Genomic DNA, 12,427 nt, shown 5'->3' with positions numbered 1-12,427 from the left:
TTGAAAAATCATTGACCCGAAGTTATTATAGATTTTTATTTACTTAAATATTATTAAACATTTTATTTTTTTAAAATAGTTCAATCCAATATGGTGTAATCCTCCTGATAAAAAATAATAAATACATACAATTTCTTTTTTTTTTTTTTTTTGGGTAATATAATGAACACATACATTGTATACACATATATAATGACATTATTCATGGTGTGAACTGTATATTTAAGTGTCCATATTTCCTCCCCGGATATCCAAGTCTACAAGTATGATATATAAGATTGATAATTAGATACAATAGCAGTATAGATTAGATACAAGTACAGGAGGTTTAAAACGTGGTGTGCTTAACTGAATCCTAGAAAATTTAGAATATCCAGACACTTATAGCAAGCAATTGCATACTTATTGTCCAATGAGATCCAAAGTCTTCGTCCTTCCTATATGCAGTAATTGTTTTTAGTCAAACACTTACGAACATGGATATGGAAGTTTCTATATAATCCATCATTACATGTTTAGCCCTGTTAGGTAATTAAATAATATTATCATTAGAATGATTCAAAAGCATGACTACTACCAATCAAATTCTGATTTTTTTTTTTTTGAAGGAGTACTAGTTTTGATATTGATTTCTTAAATTAAAATTGGTTTCAAGATAAATGTGGTGTAATTAAGAGCCCATAAAATAATTTTTCTGCACGCGCAAACTATATAGTAATAAAAGAGGTATAACGTAGAGATTAAGGAATTAATTTGCAGAGTAATTAAGCAGTCCATCTAATTAATTAACCATAAATATTATATTCCTTCGAATGCATGTTAAACGCTTGTCCTTATGATCATCAATATACATACATACACATAAACATATATATATATATATATATATATTTTTTTTTTTTATTGTATAACTCTGTCCTCTATCACATCAAACCTTTTAAAATATATCAAGAAAAGTCAGATTCTGAATAAAACATGTTATAAAGAATTAGCTTCTCAGAAATTGAAAGTTCCCCTTCATCTTCCTAGCTGTTGGACTATATATATATTGTATAAATTTATACTTTTTTAATAGAAGTAAGAAGTCAAAATGTGTATAATATTTCACAGCGTAATTCAGTATATATTGTTATATTAATATGTATATACACACATTTCTATATGATCGTATATATGTATGTATATATGCCTTTACACATGAATTATCATATCTGACCAGTCTATAAACAACAAACAAAAACAGAGACATATCTCATTTTATACATAGATCACCAATTAATTTATTTGATCTTTCCTCCAAATCCAATTATTTTATTTTTTTTCTGATTCTAATCATTTTTTATTCCTCTGTCTTTTGTTTCTGATACTTGATCAAACCAATTTTAATTAAAGGTATATATTCCTTCAATTTCAGCAGCAATATTCTAAGGGCAAACATATTGTATGTCACCTCCAAATAACTTTTTGACTAAATTAATCACCATCTTCTAAAGAAAACATAAATTGGAAAAAGAACCAAAAAATAAAAACATTCCTATAACGCTTCTTTTTATTATTATTTTTTAATATTAAATTGAGACGATTTAAAATTTTTTTCAAAAAAAAAAATAAATAATTTTGTTATTGAACTGTCCCACAGGCTATTTTTTCTGTAAGGTCATCCAGATCAGTCCAGTTTGAGTAACAGAGACCACTTTTAATACATGTGTAACAAGGCAACATTATGCTTCTCTCCTGCTCCCCAAATTTTCTCTTTTTTCGTGCTTCTCAACATCAAATTTAATTCAATTTCACAACAAAAATGACTTGCCCTATGGACCATACGTTCCCCCATTCCACACCACAACAATATTTTCGATTTCAGTATCATAAATATTTCCAAAAAATTAAACTCAATTTAAATTACCACCAATAGGCAATAGGCATGACATATATATATATATATATATATATACACAGAGAGTCCTTCTATTGTCAAGATCATCCGGATATACACAAGAAAAAAATAGACATTATTTTAAAAAAAATCCTAAATAGTATAGACTTTTCTCTCATACATACTGAATAAACTGATGTTATTATTTTTTTTTTAAAATAGCATTTGTTTTATCCCTAGTCACAGATGATCCTAATCATAAAAACACCCTCTCTCTCTCTCTCTCTCTCTCTCTCTCTCTATATATATATATATATATATATATATATATATATATATATATATATATATATATATATATATATATATCCTCTTTATGAAATTGTTCCTGTCTTCTTATATAAATAATAAGCATTTATAGTGGGGTTTGATTGTTCCTGTATATGAAGGACAAAATGAAGAGACAAGGTCCCTCTTTGGTCCTTGTAGCCAACCTGGCCCAAATAGGTCGTCATCTTAACAGATAAGTACTCTTGATTACTCCAAATAAAATCAAATCATGGTTTCCTTACTTTTTGAAGCAAAAATATATTTTTTAAAATACTTCATTATATTTTTGAAAAAAAAATACTTTAATTAAATTATTGACTTTATACTTAACCGGAAAAAAAAAATGTTATTTGTCCCTGTTTTCCTTGGCATCTAATGATCTACACCTTCAAAATAATGGGAAAATTTATATTCTTCAAAAAAATATATATATATCCCCTACCCTGAACCCATCATTTTTTTTTCTTTTTTTCCCCCTAATTTACTACTTTAATTTAAGTATTTTGTAACTCTAGAAGAAGTCAAAAAACGAAGAACATTATATATATATATATATATATATATACACAGACCTTGTATAAAGTAATTCTCATATACATCAAGATTCCCTTATTCATACCTAAAACGTGAATGAATTCATGTATGACCAAAATAATAAAATTTGTAATCCCAAAGTCCCATTTTTTATATGGGTTTTTTTTAATTATTTTTATCTCCCAAAGTTTTGGCTTTAAAAAATTTGAGTTATTAATTACGATATAGTTGTATATATATAAACAGGACACTCTGCTTGTGTCTCACAACAAGCATCTTCGACCAACCAAAAGCCACAAGAAGACCTTTCTCTAGTCTCTCTCTATACACTCTCTCAACAATTAAACCGGACCAAGCTTTTTGTTCATCTCTGAATAAATGGCCAAAGTTCATCCCCTCCTTCTCACATCCCTTGATTCTTCTTCTTCTACTACTTCTTCAAGTTCTTCTTCTTCTTCTTGTACAACTTCAAAGAAAGAAACATTCACTATTTGGATGAAGTCACTTTTGATGCAAGGAAATGGATGTACTGTCTACAATGAGAATGGAGATATCGTCTATCGTATTGATAACTATGACCAAAAGAACAGCAATGAAGTCTATCTGATGGATCTGAGAGGAAAAGTTCTTTTCACTATACTTAGAAAGGTAAGTTTTTGATAATTAATGAATCTTGTTCAAGATTGTAAATTTTCAAAAAAAAGAAAAAAGAAACAAAAAAAAAGGAAAGTGTTTAATTAATTAACCTTTTTTGTTGCTATGTTTTTGCAGAAATTGTCAGTGATCCAAAAATGGGAGGGATATGAGAGCAATGGATCAAAATCAAATGGTGATAAGCCATTGTTTCAAGTGAGAAAAGGTTGCAAGGTTTTTGGGAAAGATCTGTCATGTAAAATTGCTGTTAAGTCTGATAATGGTCAAGCAGTTTACTACAGACTAGAAGGCTTGGCTGGTAAATCAGCACTCAGAATTATAGACAGTGAAGGAAAACTTGTTGCAGAGGTAATTAGAATTTTTCTAGATCTAACCCTTTATTTATTTATTTTTTTCTTTGGAGTTCAATTTCAATATTAAACAAAAAATAATAATAATAATAATACATAGAAACTGAGATTGATCTGTGAATTGGGTTTTGTGCAGGCAAAGAGAAAGCAATTGTCTTCAGGAGTAGTATTGGGAGATGATGTTTTGACTATGGTGATGGAGACTCAGATGGATCATTCTCTTATCATGGCTCTTGTGACTGTTTATGGATTAATAAGGAGAAAAATCTAAAATCTTCTTAAACTTCTAGAAAGTAATCTTGGTAGCCATAAACACACAAACTTTCTTGCACCCAAAAAAAAAAAAAAAAAAAAATTGTGCAAAATTTTGTGACTAACCCTTAGTGCAGAGTGAATTAGATCGAGGATTATTATTTTTATTTTTGTTTTTGTTTTTGTTTTTTTGTGTGAGACTTTTAACATGATTTTGAGGCATATTATGTAAATAGATGATGCAGAGTGGTTGTTCAATCTTTGTACAATTTGTGTTCCGGAATCATATAATACACACTGAATCAAAGTTACTTTTTCCCAATGTTTTCCCATGTCAATTTTGACGGTTTGTTTGCTTCCTACATGTTGTTGTCTTTTGCCTACCTGTGATCTAGTCATAACTCTCCCACTTAACCACGGGACTAGAAGGTTGTGGGCTGTTTGCTTCCTATATGTGGTTTTGAGATCTGGTTTTTCTAGAATTGTTTCTGAAAATCTTTATTTACTAGATGAAATAATTTTCCAATTATGCTGCAATTTTTATCAATAAAAGTTGGCCTTTGATTTCACCACCATGTAAAACCTTGTTTATATTAACTCCAAATTTCAAAAACCAGAATCCTAGACAATACAATCCATGAACTTGATTTGTCAGAGAAGCACAGCTGTAATTTCATATTTTAGTATAAAAATAGAAGCAGCATATATGTAGAGATCTGGACCAAAGATAACAGAAGATTTTGTTGCTTCAACCCATGTGTTTTGATTCTGGACCAAAGATCTTTTTTTTTTTTTTTTACAATACCAGGAAGCAATTGCTTGGAGGAAAATTGATGAAACATCCCCAAAAGGTGTAGCCAATTAGCAAATAGCAAGGTGGGTAAGAAGGTTGTTTAAAATGTGGACAATATAGACCAGAGGTTGCCTCAGACTCAGTTGTCCTCTTGACAGAAAGGGTTGTCATATCCTACTGATCTACATCAATTGTTCACAAAAAATAATTAATTAATTAATTAATTAGTTAAAAAATTCTAAATGAGTACAAATTTGAAATTTCCAACCACGCGGATTAATTTCTGTGGTGAGCATATTGGAAAATCAAGAGTCAATGAACCATTGCCTGTTTGTGATAGATGATATTAAAGGTGTCACACTGTTGCAATTATGATTATTCTTGATAAGTTTAGCGTCCGATGTCGAAGTTGTCCTGAGTATAAGACATACCACGTGTCTTTTGGACCAAATTATGACGGTTTGAGCATCCAATCTAATGTGTCCCAAAAAAGTATAAGCAGTAGCGAATACATTCCATCCGTGGAGCGTTCTTGACCACATTCAATGGTGCACAAGCAATTAGAAGTTAGTAATAGTTTTTATATTTTTATTGCTTTCCCCTAGCCTCATCCCATCCGATCGAACCGACGCTCTATTGGCATGGATAATGATGCTCAAACCAGCAGAGCTATCAGACTCATCTTAAAAGCTGGTAGCAGTTGGGTTCATAATTTATACGTGCTAGATGTACTCATTCAATGCCCAAGATGGCTTTGGTAGAATATTTTGATACGTGGAACTCATCTTCCTTGTGTTTGCAGTTTAAAATTTTGTTAAGCAACAAGTGTGAACTATATTCGTGAGCTTGGTCCAATAGTTTTACCATAAAATACGCCATTAAAGAATTGTTGTAATGAGTATGTTTTTTGTTTTGTTTTTTTCTTTTTACATGAACCGAATGTAAAATAAAAAATTATGTGATTATTTTGTTAACGTGTTTGTTTTTTTTGTTTATAGTTTATATACTTTAATTATTTGTTAGTGGTAGCTATTGCTAATTAAACATCTCAATTAACTATAAATTTAATTTAGGAAAACAAAGAAAACATAAATACTAAATGAAACATAATTTGAATTTGAGTTGGTTTAATTTTTTTTTTTCCAATTAGTGTTAAAAGTAATTGATATGTTTATAAATTCTAACTACTACTAACAAACAATTGAAGTAAATAATCTATGCACAATTTAATAGAAACAAACACAAACAACATAAAAAACACTAAACAGGTTATGAAATGATATCTTAAATTGTTTATATTATTTAACAACACACTAGATGGCTACAAACTATAAGTAAAATAAGACCCTAATTGAAAATGTTCATTAACTTTATTCTTACAAAATTAACTTTTGACTTAGGTGACAAAAAAGTTAGAAAAACGCCAAACAAATTTCAATGGAAATAATTGACTTGTGGTACAATTTTTTCACAAACTTCCAGACCATAGGATGTCTGAAAACCACAAGAAAAAAAGGGCTATAAAAGTGTACAGACTATACACAGTGTAAAGATGTTGATATTTAGCTTTTACTATAAGTTCAACATACGTAAGACAATTAAATACCTGCAGATCATGACATAATTAAATGAGGTAAAAACAAAGAAACGTATAAAGTGAAAGAACTTCGAAGCTGAGAAAATAACTTTACAGACTATACACAGAGTGTAAAGATGTTGATAATTGGCTTTTACTATAAGTTCAACAAATGTAAGATATTCAAGTACCTGCAGATCATAACAGAATTCAATGAGGTAAAAACTAAGAAATGTACAAAGTCAAAGAACTTACAAGCTATGAAAATAAAAGAATATATTAATGATTTTAGTTTCACATATAATAACAAGCTCTTCAAAAAACAATTACAAAAAGAGCATGGACTGGACAACTGAACAACATGTACTGCAATTGAGAACTAGGTAAACCTGTAATTGGGCAGATATATAGCATTTGCAGGAAGGAGGAAAAAAAAAAAAGAAAAGAAAAGAAAAAGAAAAAAGCATATTTTTCCCTTTTGCATACTAATTTATTTGACTCCAATGGAACTTCACATTTGGGATTTCCATGTGGGTATATAAACCCAGTTGATTCAACTATACATGGTATATAGATTTCTAGTGTATCATGAAAGAGTTATTAGTTCTTCCTGGAATTTTTTAGGTAGCGAACTGTCATTACGAGCTTTTGTCTTTCACCTTCAACTTCAGCAAATTTGAGACTTATTTCTGAATATCTCTGTTGCATCTCCTTTAGCTCACATTCCATTGAGTTGTTCCTCTCCTTCAGCAATTCTAACTCGTTAAGTAAATCATCGTGTTTGCTGTTTCCGTCATCTAAAGTGGAGGCCTTCGAACCTTCCTCTTCTGAAACCTCATTACTGATATGGAAAATAAATCAAAAGATAATTATACAACTTGCTATATAAAGGGAATATATTTTTAATAAAAACAAGCAACCATGAGCAAAACTAGAATTAAATACCAACTTGGTAAAAATGATCATATTCTCATGACTTACCTCTTGGTTAATGAGATTGTATTCCCATTATCTTTGCACGGGAATTCTGTAGTGCTCAAATGTTCGGATGCGCTTCTCATTTCTTCAAGAATGTCATTATTTGGAGTTACCTGCAAGATAAAAAATTGCTGTAAGGTTGACAATGTGAATTTAGAATGAGCATGTCTAAGAAAATAATATTCTGATTTCTTTTATGCCATAAAAATTTTTGGTAGTAGTTTCAACTGTTTGATTAATCCATCATATGATCCATTAAAGAGTAAATACCACCAATAAGTAACATTTTACAAGATCCAACTTTTGAGTATAAGCACGTTGCTGACCTGTTGAAATGCACTATTCTGATTGAGTTCCTCCACTCGACTCTCTAGCTCTTCGATTTTGTTCTGGAGATCCTTTTCCTTCTGTAAAAATGAAGTAGCTGAGGTTTCCAATGCAGCTTCTTTCAATTTTATCTGTCCCTGCAAGACCAAAACAGGGGAGTATTTAGTAACAGCATGACTCGTTTATATCGATTCGATTTCAAGTTGAAGAGACGACAATTATGTTGCAATTTGGATTATACTAGGAGAAGACTATACAGATCCTCCTAGCCACATGGGACTTTGTCCATTGTAACTCTTCCTAGAAAAACCACTAATGATACAACTGTTTTGACAACATGATTTATGAATAGCATATTCAAATAAAATTCTACCTCGAGCAATTTTATTTTCTCCTTCAGATTAATAACTTCTTTTGGACCGCGAACAACTGGGACAGATTTGTTATTTTTCAGAGCAGTTTTAGTTCCATCAGAAATTGCTGCACGTCCATTGCTATCCTTGTGCTTCTTCTCAATGCTGGTTAAAGCATCTTCTTTCTTTTTCAGATCACTCTTCAGCTGGAATACCTGCTTTCTAAGTTTTTCTTTCTCTGCCTCATCCTCAAACAAAGAATGTTTCAAGTCATCATATTGAGTTTTAAGTTTTTCCAACTCAGATTGTAAGAGTTCGATTTTGGCCTCCTTTTCATCTTTGAGGTGCCTCAATCTATTCAACTCCTCCAATGACTTCTCTGCTTCCTTCTTCACCAAAGCAATTGTACTTACCAACTCATTTCTTTCCATGTCTCCTTTCTGTAGCAGCATCTCAGTCTTCTTAACATTGCTCTCCATGTCTTCTAACTGAGCCGTCAAATTTTTGTTTTGTTTTGATAGCTCAGAAATGCAATTGTTCTTTGCCGTAATTCTCTCAATCTCAGCTTTGAGCTGTAAGATCTCCTGCGAGAGAGCCCCAGTGATTTCTTCCTTCTGCTTCATTTGATGTTCAAGCTGCTCGGACTTATTGGCAATTTCCAATGACATCTGTTCCATCTGACTGGTTTTCTCATCTATTTGATTGGAAAGCTCTAGCAATTTTGCTTCATATTCATCCCTAACTCCCTCGAGCTCTTCCTTAGTTTTCTGGAGTGTGTCCTCTAGTTGGCTTTTCTGCACGCGCAGCTCACCAGCTTCAGCCATCGCTTTCATAGCCACCTTCTCATTTGCATCAAATGTTGATGCCATTTGCATGGAGAGCCTTCTAAATTCTTCCTGCAGTTTTTCAGCTGTATTAGCATTTTTCCATCTCGTCTTTCTTAATGCTTCCTCTGCTCGAATTGCTCTTTGCTCTTGCTCAACTTTGGCATTTGTAAGAGCTTCAAGATCAGCTTCAAACCCTTGTGCCTGCTTCTCTAATTCCTCCTCCAAACTTTTGATATGCGACTCAAGTTCTTTTATGGTAACCAATGAATCAGAAAATTCTTTCGACCGCATACTGAGCTCTTTTTCCAAGTTCTCACTATGGGACTCAAGTTTTTTTATGGTAACCAAAGAATCAGAAAATTCTTTGGACTGCATACTGAGCTCTTTTTCCAAGTTCTCAATATGGGATTCAAGTTCATTTAAGGGAGATGAGCATTCATACTGCATCTTCAGCTGTTCTTGAAGTTGGCTTTGTTCTAGTTTATATGAGATATCGTGGTTTTCCTGCTTCAATATCTCATAGTCAAGTGCAAGCTGCTCCATCTGCATCTCGAGCTCATCTTTGTCTCTTCTATAGATCTCGATTTGGCTATAGAGGTCTATGATTCTCTGCTCCATCAAAGATGTTTCATTAGTATTTCTGTGCTCCTTGACTAGTTCCTCCAGCGCCTTTTGCTCTTCATCCTCGTCTTTCTTGCATTTTGCAAATGTTTTCTTGGACTCTATGGCATCCTCCTTGGATTCTGTTAGATTGGATATTTCCCCATTCTTCTGCTCCAACATTTCCTCTAGGTCTCCTACAGCAAGCATCAGCTCAGCATTCGATTCCTGCGTCTTCTGAAGCTGTAACCTTAGATTGGCATTCAGGTCCTTCTCATAATTCAATTCTTGTCTGATTTCTTCAAGAAGAGACCGGAGGTCCCCACCTTCCACCTGCAATCTGTTTCTAAATTTCGCATCATCAATACGATTTTTAAAGGATTTAAGCCTCTCACATTCTTCTTTGAGTGCATTTCTTTCCTCTTTCAATCCAATGACTTCTTTAGAGAGATCCTGCCCCCTTTTGCTTTCTTTTACTATCTGTTTCCGTAGAGTTTGCAATTCCAACTCTGAAACATCTACTTGTCTAGCATAAGCAGCAAGCTCAGCCTTGAGCCTTTCAATCTCAATATCAGAAGCTTGTTGAGACCCTTCTCTTAGAAGGGTGTTGTGTGAATCATTTGTTGAATCATCTGTACTTACTCCATGATCCGAATCTCCAGACCACTCCCATTGTGATCCTTGATTCTCTTCATGGATCGTTGAGCTGTATACTGCTGGTCTATGAGGCACCAGAAGATAGCTAGAAGGTTCCTGATGGACATTAAAGTTTCTCACTCCATTTTCTCGTGGAGTATTAAGTCCAGAGCTGCTGTCCGAACTTGACAATGTAATGTCAGATCCACTGGATGCTCTGTGGTTACCATTCAATTCAGCAATGTGGGAAGTTTTATTGATTGGGCCATCCTGTAAGAGAAAACAAAAATTACCCATTCCCTCATGGTATAAGAAAGTCTTTCTTGCAACCAAATGGTTTACAAATTGAATGCTGAAACAAGAAATAAAAGGAACTTGAATTGCACTATTTGTCAAGATGGAATGCAACTTACAGTCATAATGTTATCGTCTGAGTCACCATTGCTTAAGTGGGTCCTTAAGGTCCTTTCATGGGGTTTAACTTTTATATCCTCAAACTCTTCCACATCTCTGTAAAATTTCTCCAACAAAAGCCCAAAAAAAGAAAAAAAAAAAAAAAAAAAAAAAGTAATCATGGAAAAGCAAACTCATATGAACTTCACGGACGGGACAAAAAAACTATGATATTCATATATACCTCTGATCAACATTTGCCTGAAGCCTTTGAATCAAAACCTGTTCATAAACAAATAAGACAAAGCAATCATCATTATAATGGTAAGCAAAACAAAAAAATTAACAACCAGACAAATGGGAAATTCGAACAAGAGAAAGAGTACTAACATGCAAAACTGCATTTGACTTTGAATTCTTAAGAGGAAGAGATATAGTCGAAGCCTTATTAGCCTCAGCATAATCAGCAAAATCAATTGAGATCTCCCCAAGCACACCAGCTTTCTCAGATCCCTATAAAAAAAAAACCCAACATAAAACTGAATTACATACAAGAAAAACAAGCACAACAACTTGAAACCCAGAAATGGATTAACTCAGCAAAAATTCCGTACAGTTGAAACAATGAAGTGGTATATTCTCTCACTGATCTTCCCGGTTCTTGGTTCCCTGAAGAATTTAACTGTTTCATAGACGGGATTTTCCCACCGACAGGTCCCATTTTGAATCGTAGCCTTATCCAACTTCAAAGTTGGCTTTCCCACATCTGCCGGAATCACAGATATTGCCAATGCATCGACACCCAATTGTGGCACCTGAAATCACATAATGAAACTCGGCTCAAATTGTTCTTTTCCATTACAATGCCAGTCACTCCGTTTGGTTGCCTAGAAAATGAAAGAAAAAGGGAAAGAAAATTTCGGCTTCTCATTTACACCGTTTAGTGTTTCAAGACCAGAATGTCTCAGCCCACCAAAGCAATGCCAAAATTTAGTGGCTTTTTTTCTAATTTTCTCAGGTCTTAAACGTTGAAATAAGATAAAAAAAAAAAAAAAACTAAAAGAACCCATTATAGCTTTCCATCTCCAGCATTTTCTCAGAAACCAAACAAAACCCAATTGACAAAAACGAGAATATAGATTGAATTAAGAAGCCGAGAGAGTGAGTCTACCTGAGTTGCATGGAACTGCAATTTGTAAACCGCTTTGATCCTGTTCTTCTCGCTCCTCCATCTCGCCGACTTGAACATTTTACTGTTCTAGTAAAAACAAACACAAGCTTTCGCCAGAACTCTCACCGGAACTCACCGGAGCTCCGGTGAAAACCGCCGGGACATACCGATTCTACAAGAAACAGACCAGACCGATGCAAACAAAGCGATCAAGCACCGAGCTTTCAGCTCATTGGCTCAAAAAAAACAGAGCAAAAACAGAGTAGAAACAGAGAGATGAGATTTGATATGGTTTTGATCAAATGCAAGCTTTAGCAACCGAGTTCAACTGAGTCTCAAAGAAGTTTGGACCGTGGCAAACTCGGGGAGCTGAGTTTTTAGATAATCGAGAAGAAGAAGATAACAAAAAAGAAACTAGTAGATCTGAAGAGCTTTTCTCTCTGCTCTCTTTCTTTGTAACAGTCTTCTTAGAAAGAGGGGATGACACTTGGTTTTAATTTTTTCATTTTTTTCATTTTTTTTGAAAAATTAAATAAATTTTTTTATATATATATGAAGACAAAAATATATATTGTATAAGAAGCTTCTTCTGTTATAAATAATTTGGGTAATTTAAAAAAATAATAATAATTAGGTGAAAATATCAGTTTTATTAATTTTTATAATGGTCTCTGTATTGTCAGTAAGTATTGACAAACATGCCCTTCTACTATTTTAGGTAATACTTTCAAAGAAAGTATATTATTTTATCTAACTTTTTTCTTTTCTTTTCTTTTT

The 12,427-nt window shown here is 32.8% G+C and overlaps 2 protein-coding genes across 2 annotated transcripts; one reads left to right on the top strand and one right to left on the bottom strand.

Moving 5' to 3' along the window:
• The first annotated feature begins 2,974 nt into the window (after nt 1-2,974).
• On the top strand, nt 2,975-4,318 carry LOC107429945 (protein LURP-one-related 11). The gene is made up of 3 exons (XM_048463646.2): nt 2,975-3,388; nt 3,512-3,742; nt 3,881-4,318. The coding sequence occupies exons 1-3, from the start codon at nt 3,119-3,121 to the stop codon at nt 4,013-4,015; spliced, it is 636 nt and encodes a 211-aa protein (XP_048319603.2). The 5' UTR covers nt 2,975-3,118; the 3' UTR covers nt 4,016-4,318.
• A 2,306-nt stretch (nt 4,319-6,624) lies between these two features.
• On the bottom strand, nt 6,625-12,166 carry LOC107429960 (uncharacterized). The gene is made up of 9 exons (XM_016040743.3): nt 11,651-12,166; nt 11,094-11,294; nt 10,870-10,992; nt 10,724-10,761; nt 10,500-10,596; nt 8,044-10,356; nt 7,670-7,807; nt 7,347-7,456; nt 6,625-7,206 (listed from the first exon to the last, which is right to left on the bottom strand). Exons 1-9 carry the CDS (start codon nt 11,726-11,728, stop codon nt 6,966-6,968), a joined length of 3,339 nt encoding a protein of 1,112 aa, XP_015896229.3. The 5' UTR covers nt 11,729-12,166; the 3' UTR covers nt 6,625-6,965.
• Between the last annotated feature and the right edge of the window lie 261 nt (nt 12,167-12,427).

Source organism: Ziziphus jujuba, chromosome 6 (assembly GCF_031755915.1).
Source record: "Ziziphus jujuba cultivar Dongzao chromosome 6, ASM3175591v1".
Lineage (NCBI taxonomy): Eukaryota > Viridiplantae > Streptophyta > Magnoliopsida > Rosales > Rhamnaceae > Ziziphus > Ziziphus jujuba.
The sequence above is the reverse complement of the archived record's forward strand: the minus strand, read 5'-3'. Positions and strand labels throughout refer to the sequence as shown.

Bases quoted from the DNA above. Each gene is read 5' to 3' on its own strand.
- LOC107429945 (XM_048463646.2), top strand. From the start codon at position 3,119: ATGGCCAAAGTTCATCCCCTCCTTCTCACATCCCTTGATTCTTCTTCT. The intron at 3,389-3,511 runs GTAAGTTTTTGA...ATGTTTTTGCAG, and splicing joins TTTTCACTATACTTAGAAAG to AAATTGTCAGTGATCCAAAA. The intron at 3,743-3,880 runs GTAATTAGAATT...GGTTTTGTGCAG, and splicing joins AAGGAAAACTTGTTGCAGAG to GCAAAGAGAAAGCAATTGTC.
- LOC107429960 (XM_016040743.3), bottom strand. From the start codon at position 11,728: ATGTTCAAGTCGGCGAGATGGAGGAGCGAGAAGAACAGGATCAAAGCG. The intron at 7,808-8,043 runs GTAGAATTTTAT...TTGGTCTTGCAG, and splicing joins AGAAAATAAAATTGCTCGAG to GGACAGATAAAATTGAAAGA. The intron at 7,457-7,669 runs GTCAGCAACGTG...TTTATCTTGCAG, and splicing joins AGAATAGTGCATTTCAACAG to GTAACTCCAAATAATGACAT.